A 12,330-nucleotide genomic window follows, 5' to 3' on the forward strand; every position below is an offset into this window, starting at 1 on the left:
ACATGCCTCTAACCCCTCCCCCTCACCTTCTATATCAGTGTTCCCCTCCCCATCCTCCCCCATTACCTTCCTCCCCCAATAATCCTGTTCACTGGGGGTTCAGTCTTGGCAGGACCAAGGCCTTCACCTTCCACTGGTGCTCTTACTAGGCTATTCATTGCTACCTATGAGGTTGGAGCCCAGGGTCAGTCCATGTATAGACTTTGGGTAGTGGCTTAGTCTCTGGAAGCACTGGTTGGTTGGCATTGCTATTCATATGGGGTCTCTAGCCCCTTGAAGCTCTTTCAGTCCTTTCTCTGATTCCTTCAGCGGGGGTCCCATTCTCAGTTTAGTAGTTTGCTGCTGGCATTCGCCTATGTATTGCCATATTCTGGCTGTGTCTCTCAGAAGAGATCTACATCCGGTTCCTGTCCGCCTGCACTTCTTTGCTTCATCCATCTTATCTAGTTTGGTGGCTGTATATGTATGGGCCACATGTGGGGCAGGCTCTGAATGGGTGTTCCTTCTGCCTCTGTTCTAAACTTTGACTCTCTATTCCCTCCCAAATGTATTCTTGTTCCCCTTTTAAAGAAGGAGTGAAGCATTCACATTTTCGGTCATCCTTCTTGAGTTTCATGTGTTCTGTGCATCTAGGGTAATTCAAGCATTTGGGCTAATAGCCACTTATCAATGAGTGCATACCATGTGGGTTTTTCTGTGATTTGGTTACCTCACTCAGGATGATATTTTCCAGTTCCCTCCATTTGCCTATGAATTTCATAAAGTCATTGTTTTTGATAGCTGAGTAATATTCCATTGTGTAGATGTACCACATTTTCTGTATCCATTCCTCTGTTGAAGGGCATCTGGGTTCTTTCCAGCTTCTGGCTATTATAAATCAGGGTGCTATGAACATAGTGGAGCATGTGTCTTTGTTATATGTTGGGGCATCTTTTGGGTATATGCCCAAGAGAGGTGTAGTTAGGTTCTCAGGTAGTGCAATGTCCAATTTTCTGAGGAACCTCCAGACTGATTTCCAGAATGGTTGTACCAGTCTGCAATCCCACCAACAATGGAGGAGTGTTCCATTTCTCCACATCCTTGCCAGCATTTGCTGTCACCTGAGTTTTTGATCTTAGCCATTCTCACTGGTGTGAGGTGAAATCTCAGGGTTGTTTTGATTTGCATTTCCCTTGTGACTAAAGATGATGAACATTTCTTTAGGTGTTTCTCAGCCATTCAGCATTCCTCAGCTGAATTCTTTGTTTAGCTCTGAACCCCATTTTTAATAGGGTTATTTGTCTCCCTGCAGTCTAACTTCTTGAGTTCTTTATATTTTAGATATTAGCCCTCTATCTGTTGTAGGATTGGTAAAGATCTTTTCCCAATCTGTTGGTTGCCATTTTGTCCTAACAACAGTGTCCTTTGCCTTACAGAGGCTTTGAAGTTTTATGAGATCCCATTTGTCTATTCTTGATCTTAGAGCATAAGCCATTGGTGTTTTGTTCAGGAAATTTTCTCCAGTGCCCATGTGTTTGAGATGCTTCCCCACTTTTTCTTCTATTAGTTTGAGTGTATCTGGTTTGATGTGGAGGTCCTTGATAGACCAGTGGAATAGAATTGAAGACCCAGAAATGAGCCCATATACTTATGGTCACTTGATTTTTGACAAAGGAGCCAAAACCATCCAATGGAAAAAACATAGCATTTTCAGCAAATGGTGCTGGTTCAACTGGAGGTCAGCATGTAGAAGAATGCAGATCGATCCATGCTTATCACCCTGTACAAAGCTTAGATCTTTCTAAACCTAGCCATTCCCTCCTTATCTTTGGCCGTTGAACTGACAGCGTTACTATGCTAAAGGTCAAGGCATTTTGTCTTAGGAGAAGTCTGCCAACTGGGTCATCACCCTAATGAATCAGGCAGGGAAGGAGATTACTAATCACAACTGTGTAGAAGTTATTTGTGTTGGACTTCATTTCTGATATTGAGATTGAGTTACTCTATGCTATTTGGCATGGCCTCTCACATCCTTGCCAACAATAAAAATATCAGTTTGTGCTTATAGGTTATTCTGTTTGGGCTGCCTTAGTGAGATGACCCAGGCTTGGTAGACAGCAGAGCTCAATACAGACTATTAACTTCATGTCTTCTGTTTATGGGGGCTGATCATCTAAGCTCAAGTTGCCACTATGGTTGGTTTCCTTCCAAGTCTTGTTTTATTCTTTTCAGTGGCCCCTCCCCCTACTCCTCTCTACATATGCCAAGTCCTCTGTGCACACTTGACAAGTGATATCACTTTGCATACCCTAATTCCTTCCATGACAACATCAGTCAAATTGAGTTAGCACCCACCATCATGGTCTTATTTTACTGTCTAACCTTTTAATCTAAACATGATCTAAACATGGCCTGTATCTAAACATGATCACATTAGGAAGTTTGAGGGTGGATGCTGCATAACTGGACTTTCAGCAGACACATAGCGATTTGATCTCAGATTTCAGAATACACACATCCTTTGTCCTGTACTGGTTGCCTTCAAAAGGAACTTGAGAAAAGCACTGCAGTAGGAGTTTATTTTGAGAATTGCAAGGGACGATGATGGGGGAGGGAAGGGAAAGGACCATGGAAGGCTTACTACCCAGCAGCTAATGCTGTGTGTGATCAAGGTCAAAGACAGAGGGAAAAGTGGGGCAAAGACTGTTTCAAAGCTACTCCAACAAAGAGGAGACTCGATACTGACTGCCAATTCTACTCAATGGCTGAGAATCACTCCAGGGCTAGAGGACTCTGGATGGCATTGCTCTGCTTCAGAAAACTTCCCAACATAGGTGGGTAGGAGTTCTTAGAAGGTGGAGTTCACACAGGGACACTGGTCCTGTGGAGTTCTAGGACACCTGCCAGTCACTAATGGCATTCACACTACCATTCTCATTCTGATATCTCTGAAAAAGGCTGTCGGAGTGAGCTTCTGCGCTGCAACTTAGGTGAGAGGCTAGAGACCAAACTAACAAAGTCTCCTATGCTACTGTGTTAGAATTCTTGTGTTATATCTGTACCTCTCGAAAATGGCTTCCCCAAAACATACATGTGTATGATATGTATGTGTGTGTGAATGTGTGTATATGTACATAATAATTACTCAAAAATAGAGATGAATTTCTTGGTCCCAGGTACAGCCACTGCCTTATCTCTTCAGTCTCACAGATGTGGTTTCCAGCTGGCTGTAGAAAAAAATCCTATATGGAGAAAGCTCACCTTCATTAGATAGTTTTGGGGACAACTCCTCCCACCCCCATCAATGTCACTTTACTTCATTGGCTATAAGTAAACCCATATCTCCACTTAAATGCCAGGAAGGTTGAGCCTTGTGACTTCTGGCTAAGCAGTGCTTTTCCAGAAAGAAATCCACACTAACAGAAACAACCCAGTTTCTTCTTTTACCCAGCCAGGGTCTTTCCCTGGAATGCCATGGGTCTTGTTTTCAGCCTCCTGAACCCCTGACCCCTCCATAGGGTACTCTGTGCTAATCCTTCCTGGAGGCCTAGAAACACAATGGAAGGCAGTAGGAGGCTTTGTGTGGATATTTTGATGAGGAAAGTTGGAAGGAATTCCAGGAGAAGGGTGTTTCCTCAGATCTCTCTCAGATAAGTCATTTATGTACAATTGATGCCATCCGCAGAAATTAAGACTATAGCTCCATAGCCCTACAGGTTTTCTCCAACCTCAGCATTTATTTCTTGTGAGATGTGATCTATGGCCACTCCCTCAGTCAAACTGAGCCTCAGGGTCCACCGGTGAGAATCGTGCTTATTCTGAGCACAATTGCCCTGCACAGAGGACACTGAGGCCGGGGTTTGCAGGCCCTCAAGAAATATTTGTCGACAAAATAGAAGGATGAATAAAATAGAAACTTTAAATAAATAGGAAGCATACAACCTGTCAGGTTCTAGAACATTTAAAAAGACGCACATAGAGAGCTACACATCACTGCAGACTTGCTGGGCACATTCCAACCACTCCCCAGACAGATGCGAAACCCAAATGCAGGCTCCCCTGCCTCTGCAACTCTCCATTGTCCCTTGATGTCCTTTTCCTCAGTAACCAGTCATCCTCATTCATCTTCATGTTCTGGAACCTTCACACAACTGGGAGCCTGAAGCCTATTAACTTTGTGACTGGCTTCTTTTATTTTTCATATTTGCAAGTTTGGGTGGCACTGTAATACCTTATCCTTACAAACAGTATTTAATGAGGTGCTCAAGTGACCGATTTATTTATTGTTTAGTTCATGAACATTTATTTGGGCTGTTTCTTTCTGCCCCTTAAAATATTAGAAATAAATGTTGTTTGTAGAGGCATTTTTGTATCACAAATGGTTTTAATTATTGTAATTACTGTAGCTCTGTTAATAGGACTGTTTAAATTAAGTGATAATTTATAACCTGTGTTTTCCTCTCCAGAGCTGATCCTCTGTATTTCCATGTCAATCACAGTGATGTTCACAGCTCCCTTGAGTGAGGATGTATCATTTGCTCAGCCAGCTGTGCCAGGCTGTATTCCACAAAGCACTGTCCTAAGGCATGTCCTGTGAGGGGATCCAGCAGCTTCCTTCATCAGCACCTGGTGAAGGACTCTCCCAGGTGCATGCTTACCCCTTAGACCCATAGGTTGGAGCTTTCACACATATATCAGTCTCTCCCTGTCCTCACATCTGGTCTGGTTAATGCTCAAAGTATGCCTGAATCAATGGACAGGTAGGTGGTAAAAACCAAGTGTTTTGAAATGGAGTTCAGTCACTGAAAGAAAGTTCTATACCTAATCTCTGTCCTGAAGCAAATGAACTCCCAAACTCGGTTCAGTGTATCCCAAGAGAGGGCCACTTGGCAAGATTGTTATATGACTAATCTAGAATTCTCCAAGGAGGGTAGTTGAAGTTTAACCTAGTTTACCAAACACAAGAGTCCAAAACGCTAGGAAAGGGAGAGAGACATGTTCTGGTGAACAACTGTGCAGCCCGGAGAGTCTCCAAAACTTTTCAGTCTGTAATAAGAAGCCCCCCACCTCACTAAAGCTTTGCACTGCCTGTAAGTATTTGCTTCAGCTTGAGAACTCCTGGCATTCTGAAGAGAGAGTGTTATAGGGGAAAATGTTTATGTGAGAAGCTGATGACTGTGTTTATGGCCATCTGTAATCTGAGATTTCCATATTAATTGTTTAGATATAAGAGAGCAAGTGATGGGTAGATGGGGTAAGTGGGTGTTTAGATAAAGCAGGGTAAACTTGGAAGAGCTCTGGCTAAGGGAGAGGACGAGTTTTTGGTGTAGTTCTGCATTGTGTAATTGGGTTCTGTGGGCAGGACAGACGGGTTCCCAGAAAGTGGGCAGGACCTTACACTCCCCTTCCTTGTAGACCAGAGTCAGAAACTCTATTGACTGGAGTGTCTGCCCACGCAAGATGTGCCTCAGGTCCCTGTTCCTGGTGTCCCTAGCAACCTGTGTGGTTTGTGGTGAGTACTTTGGAAATGCAAATTTGTGGGGACACAAAGAGTTACAGGGTGTGCTTGGAGCACAGACTAGACAGATTAAGTTCTGCTGATAAATTCAAGACAGAATGAATTCTCCTGATTTGGATTTGCATCCAAGCGGCCCACACCTTGGTACAGTACATACTGAGATCAGAAGACAAGACAATCTGTGAGGCCCTGCACTAAAGGTGCAGAGGACAAGGAGTCAGCTCTGGCCCAAGGGAATCAAGACAATTCAGTTTCCTTAATTCACTAAATGTAGAGGATTAGTTGGTTTCATTTCTAACATTTTCTTGGAGGAGAGGTGCACTTGAGAGGGAGCCCCTTTGTGACTCTACATGTAGTGGACATTCCAGGCATAATTATTATTATTACAAAAATATAAGATATATTATTATGTATTATCAATTATGTATTATTTCTATTAATACATAATATAAGATGTATTGTTATTATGTATTATTAATTATTGTGTATTATTTCTATTAATGCCCCTGCCAGCGGGGACTCAGTTATTCATGGGGGTTGAGGGGGACCCATACCTGTGGGAGAACAGGCAAGAAAGAGGAGCGAGACCAAGCAGTGTCCTTGTCAAGGTCTGTTTATTATAAGAAGCACACAGCATTTATAGCTTTGAATCAGGAATTGAAGCTGGGTAGGGTTTTGGGACTGTCCAGTTTGGAAGGTTCCCCTGAGGCAGAGGTCATGGGGGAAATTAAAGAATGAGCCATTAAACCACAATATATTCTATTTAGATAGTGGCAGTTAGCCTCAATTCTGGGAACATTTTCTTTCTCGGGAAAGGTCAAAGGTCAAGCCATTCTCAGGAACTGGCTTATGGCAGGTTTCTGTCTTATCTAGCCCTGTCCAGCTTGGTCCCAGACATCTCCCCCTTCCTTTGACTATCAGCAGGGGGAAGGTCTGCCTTAGGCCATATGGTGTGCATCCACAACCAGCACCTGGTCGGTGAAGCCCTGAGTCTTAGGCTACACAGGTTGAACCCACATCTGGCACTCTCAGTTAGGTCCCATTATTTCTGCCAGGGTGGAAGTAGTGGTCTGAGATAGATCAGACATGCCTCACAGAGTGCCCAGCTCAGCCATGGCGAGCCACTCTTGCAGTTAGGACTGCACCCCAATGGCTAGGAACAATCTTATGCTTTAACACACCGTTCTGGGCTATACGTGTGTGTTTTATGAGAGTGGGCAACCCAGATCATGGACCTGTGCTAATCCCGTCGTAGGGTTACTTCACAGCGGTGAGGTGTGCACCTAGTATGTGGCACCATAATATTCCCGTCATTGACGTTTCCACCAGTGACTGATTTTCCAGCCTGAATTAGAGGCGGTATCCAGGGTGGAGAGGTCGAGACCAGCTGTGGGCAACCCGAGGGGAGTATCATTATGTCCCAGTAGGCGTTCATCGCACTGGAGGCGATGGTAATGAATGGCCACCTGTCTGGTGGCGGAGTCTATCTGGCTCTTAATGAAATCTGTCAATTTTTAAACACCCAGGGACCAAAGGAGATGAGTAGCAGGAGTCCTATAAAGGAACCCAGGATACTGGGTAGAAGAGTGGTGGGTAGGGGAAAGGCAGAAAACCAATTTTTATACCAGGCTTCACTCTTTTCTCTTTCTCTTTGTCTCCTTTGTAGACTTTCTCTAACATTCTGTAGGCTGTTTTCTACTAATCCTGTCTTATCAGCATAAAAGCAACACGCCTCCTTGAGGGCCGCACACAGCCCTCTCTGTTGGAGAAAGAGAAGATCTAATCCCTTTCTATTTTGTAGAACAACCTCAGCCAAGGAAGTGACTGAATTTTTAAGATAGGTTCTTCCTTATTGAAGTTCATTGATGTCCCTGTCTATGGCTGCACTGAGCTGATGATAACTCTGTTGGGAGGTGATCAGGGAGGCAACCCCGGTTCCTGTCCCCACAGCTGACAGGCCTAGGAGTACTGCAAGAGTCACGGCAGTGATGGGTTCTCTCTTTGTACGCATGGAGGTGCCTCTTTCCCAGAACTGCAGAAACTCACGATTGGGCCAGGGAACTCGTGCAGTGGTGGTGGAGTTGGCAGACACCACATCTCCGGCGCCATTAAGAATCACCCAGGTATAGTTGAAGATCTGGTGAGGCGATGTAGCAAGGGCAGACGTGATGATGCTTCCAAGGATCCAGATGTAGGGGAACATGGTCAGCATGGTCTGTAATTAAGCATAGTTAGACTTTTCCTCAGGGTTATCCCTGGGTGAGTTTTAGGCCTTAACAAGGCGCTCGAGAGCCCAGTCTTTGAATCATAAATGCAGGCTGATCCACATCCCCAAATGAAGACCGGATCATGGCCCTACCATTGGGATGTTAATGGGTCCTTCCATAGGACTCGTGCATAATCATAAGAAGTATGGGGTTGCCACAGGCGGTCTGCTGCAGTTTTTCCATCCTTGTCCATTACAAGGTAGTTAAGGACAAAGAGTGCATGATTTATTAAATTTTTGTGATTACCGGGGGGGGGATAATAGTCCCTCATTTGACTGTAATTTATGGATCATATTTTTAAGGGTTTGGTGAGCTCTTTCAACTATATCCTGTCCCTAAGGATTATAATTAATCCCTGCAATATGTTTAATGCCAAATTGGGAGCAAAAGTTTTTAAAACTAGAGCTAATATATCCCTGTCCACTATCTGTTTTAACTATCTTAGGTTGAGGTAAAACTGTGAGGCAAGCCAGAACATGACTTATAGCATGTTTGGTAGCCTCCCCTGTCTGCAGGGATGCATAGGTAAAGCCTCTAAGGGTATCAATGGTGACATGAACATATTTTAATTTACCAAAGGAGGGAAGATGGGTGACAAGCATTTGCCAGAGCTCTCCAGGAACCAGCACATGGGGTTGGCCCCTAGGTGGAGGTCAGGCAGTAGGGTCAGGCAGCCTTTGCAATTACAGACTATTTGGCGAGCCTGTTCACGGGTGATCTTATATTTAATCCTAAGGGTGTGTGCATTAAGGTGATGTAAGTCATGTGCTTTTTGGGCAAGTGTAAGGGGCATAGAGAAGGCCCCCTGGGCCAAGGCCACAAGCCATGTGAGGCGATCAATGGCATCATTACCATTGGCCAAGGGGCCTGGCAATCTGGTATGTGCTCGGATGTGTCCCAGAAAGAAGGGGAAGATCGTCTCTGAATATACTTTTGTAAGGTGGCAAACAGGGGGGCAGTATCGGTGGTAGGCCAAATATAGGGCACTGTTTCTAATAGGGGAATAGAAAAGGCAAGATATGAGCTATTTGTATATAGGTTAAAGGGTGCATCAGGCAGTGCACGAAATACTGCGAGGATAGCTTGAAGCTCTACCAGCTGAGTGGAATCTAAAGGGGTACAGAACTGTTGTATTTGACCATTAATGGAAAATGCGGCTTGTCCATTAGAGGAGCCATCTGTAAAGACAAGGTGGACTCCCGACATAGGGTGATCATGTGTTTGTTACCTTTGGAAAAGACCACTGGGACTGTAATTTTGTGAAAAAACTGTATCAACTTATCTGAGGGGTAATGATTATCTATCTTAACCTGAAAGGCAAAGCAGTTAATTGTCCATTCGTCTACATGTTGACTGAGCCAAGAGACCTGAGAGGGGCTATAGGCTAAGTTTAAAGCATCGGGGTCCCTTCAAAAGAGCTTATGGGACTGTTCTCTTCCAAGACGTATGATTTGTGCCACCAGCAAGGGATAGGTGGGAAGGACCATAGTTGAGGAGGCAGGTAAATGCATCCAGTAAAGAGGATATTGCTACCAAAAAACTGCTGTTGGGGAAAATGGGGTAGGAAGGACATCATTGGAAAATGTCGAGAATACCAGTGAAAAATCACAAGGAGGAGCTTCCTGTTTCTCGAGATTGCTTAACTCTATGGTCTGCTAGTTCCTGGGAGACGCTTCCTGCTTCTCAAGATTGTTCTCTAAGATTTTTTTTTAACAGTACAGCTTCATTTATTTTTGAAGAAACGTGTATCCTTAATATCATTTTGATCTTCATAAAATAATACATTTTTTTATTTATATATCTTTGGATTCAGCAAAAAAAGTAGGTACTGAAAATGTCCCCACATCGTAAAAGCAGATGAAAAGAATACTTTTATACTGTTTGCCCCAAAGACACCTAGGTTTAACGAGGGGCTGGGGAGGAGGGGAGGCGAGGTAGGCAAGAAAAGTACAAAGAGAATGACCCAAAAAGATTAAAGGGCAATTCAGGTAACAACAAATCACCCCAAAGGCTAGTAAAAGGAAATCAGAATTTTGAACTGGCACCGATAAAAATGAGGAAGTAGAAAATATAAAAACATAATAAACTTCATTTTTCTCCCCATACAAAAAGGAGGTGCCAACCAGTTAGCCTGAAGCCGGGGTGCTGAAAGAACTAGAGTTGGGTTTTAAATGTCTTTCCAAGGGGAGGAGCACCACCCTGGCCTACACACCTAAGCAAGGAAGGCTCAGCCCCACCCGGCCAGCTCTGAAGGTGTCACCTGCAAAGAACAGCACACAATGAAATAGGGCGGAGGGACAGTGGGTCAATCACAGGGGGTGTCCATTATGACCTAATCCACCCTGGGGATTGGGAGGTCTGGAAACTCAAGCTTTACTCACAGAGAGCTCTGAGAATGAAGTGGTGCTCCCTTCTGGGAGATGGAGAGCTGGTTAGACATCTGACTTTGAAACACTAACTGGCTCTCAGAAAATGACACCAGAGACTTGAAAGCTACAGACGTTCTAATAACCTAATGTCATCTAACTGTTTGAACCTAAGAAACCCAAAAAAAGGGTACATACACTTGGTTTCCCTACTCCAAACTGACTAGGACAGGTGCCAACAAGAGGCGGAGAGGTGGCAGGAGGGGCTGGCACAGGCTGAGGTGTCACTCTAACTCAGTACCCTGATGCCATGAAGAGGTAGGAAGAGACCCCGTGAGCTGAGCAACAGGGGAGCTGGGCAGACACAAGACCACACACAGCAAGGGCCCAGGGCCTTTGACCTAAATGTGGGGCTCAGTCCTAAGTAACAGGAATCACCCGGGCTACATACTCAAGTTTTCCAAAATTATTATCGTTTAATTTACGGACTGCTTTAAAAACAAAAAACAAAAAACAAACAAACAAACAAACAAACACAAGATTCTTTTTTAAATAAATTTGCTTCGGTTTTGTTTGTCTTTAAACTTTTAAACTCTTGGCGCTTTTTGCTTGTTTTTTGTTTTGTTTTTGTTTTAAAGCTCATTTCCCATATCTATTCTTTTCCCCAAAAATTAACAAAGTGTAAGTTCTCTGGTAAAAAATTTTTTTAAAAATTTAAACAAATGATCCTAAAAAGCATTAAACAAATGGGTTGGGGATTTAGCTCAGTGGTAGAGCTTTAAAGCCTTTGGGTTCGGTCCCAGATTAAAAAAAAAAAAAAAAAAAGAGATCAAGGAGTGAGGCCTGTGAATCGAGGGAGCGGCAGGCTGCCCTGCCCGCCAGGCTGGGCACTGCTGACGTCTCTCTCCTCTGCTTGTAGCCTCACTGCATGGAGCTTACAGAAATCGACAATGTTAAATATTTAGTTTCACAAACTCTGTAAAAATGAGCTGCTGTGGCCTACAAAAAAAATGTATGTACATATTTTTACATAATACAATATCTTAAAAGATCATATTTACAAAAAGAAGTGTATTCACAGAAGCACTGCTAGCTTCTGATTCAGAGTGCAGTACCTGGCCATGGGTTTCACAAGTTTATTTCAAAGCATTATTGCTCTACCATATAGGCAAAGGGTGACGCCAGTACTTGAAAGAAACAACAAACAAACAAAAAACAATCATGTTCTTGTCCTAACAGATTAGTGCAGACAAAAACCAGGAATGTGGTTCACCATTCCTCATGCCCTCAAGAACATTGCATTTCTCCGTGACTTCCTCAGTAAAGTGCACTTGGCTACACATTGGGGTGGGAAAATTCAATATTGCCACCTCATTTTCCCTTCTGCAAAGCCATTAAACATCAATGACAAATCCTTGAGAATTACGGGGTATGGGGACCTCCTCAGGAGGAAAGTTCTCTAAGATTTTAATCTAACTTTATGGTCAGCTAGTTCCTAGAAGAAGCTTTCTGTTATCTTTACTAGGTTGGGAATCGCATATCTAAGGGCCTTCCTTATCTTAAGTCCTTTTATCTAGTTCCTGGGAGAGCAGGCTCAAGAAATGTAACCTTTTACTTACAGGCAGAGAGCTGGAATTTGAGGTATTTAGGGCTCCTTAAGGTTGAGGTTGCATTTTTAAGCTTCTGACTTTTCAGCTGTATTTTTTATTCTTTCATGCCCTACTTCTTCTAGTGGCTAGTTCTAATTATAGAACTAAATTTTAGTATATTTATAATATTGGTTTTCTTGTCCTCCTAAAGCATGATACTGTTGACGTAACATCAAAATCTGAATAGTACTCACTCTTTCTCTAATGAAGGTAACTAGTTTATTTAACACACATGGACCTATAATCAGAAGCAGAAGCAAAACTAAGAAGGGTCCCATAAGGGAAGATATCAGAGTAGTCATCCAAGGAGATCTACTAAACCAGCTCTTGAACCATCCTTGATATGCTTCTCTGTCTCTATGTCTTTTGTCTAACCTTTTTCTAGGTTTACTCATGAAGTCTTTAATTACTCCTGAATGGTCTACATAGAAGCAACATTCTTCTTTTAGTGTAGCACACAGACCTCCTTCTTTAAGGAATATCAGGTCTAATCTTCTCCTATTCTGAAAAACTACCTCTGAGAGGGAGGTTAGGGATTCTTGGAGGTCAGC

General features: G+C 43.3%; 1 protein-coding gene across 1 annotated transcript in view; it reads left to right on the forward strand.

The window, feature by feature from the left end:
* The first annotated feature begins 4,987 nt into the window (after positions 1-4,987).
* Positions 4,988-12,330, forward strand: part of LOC116886675 (liver carboxylesterase B-1) — a 37,580-nt gene continuing 30,237 nt past the window's right edge. The window contains exons 1-2 of the mRNA XM_032888167.1: positions 4,988-5,069; positions 5,395-5,491. Of these exons, the coding sequence (XP_032744058.1) occupies positions 5,440-5,491 (52 nt within the window). The 5' untranslated portion in view covers positions 4,988-5,069; positions 5,395-5,439. The remainder of the gene's footprint in view (positions 5,070-5,394; positions 5,492-12,330) is intronic.

The sequence above is a fragment of the Rattus rattus genome, chromosome 17 (assembly GCF_011064425.1).
Source record: "Rattus rattus isolate New Zealand chromosome 17, Rrattus_CSIRO_v1, whole genome shotgun sequence".
In the NCBI taxonomy this organism is placed as follows: Eukaryota; Metazoa; Chordata; class Mammalia; order Rodentia; family Muridae; genus Rattus; species Rattus rattus.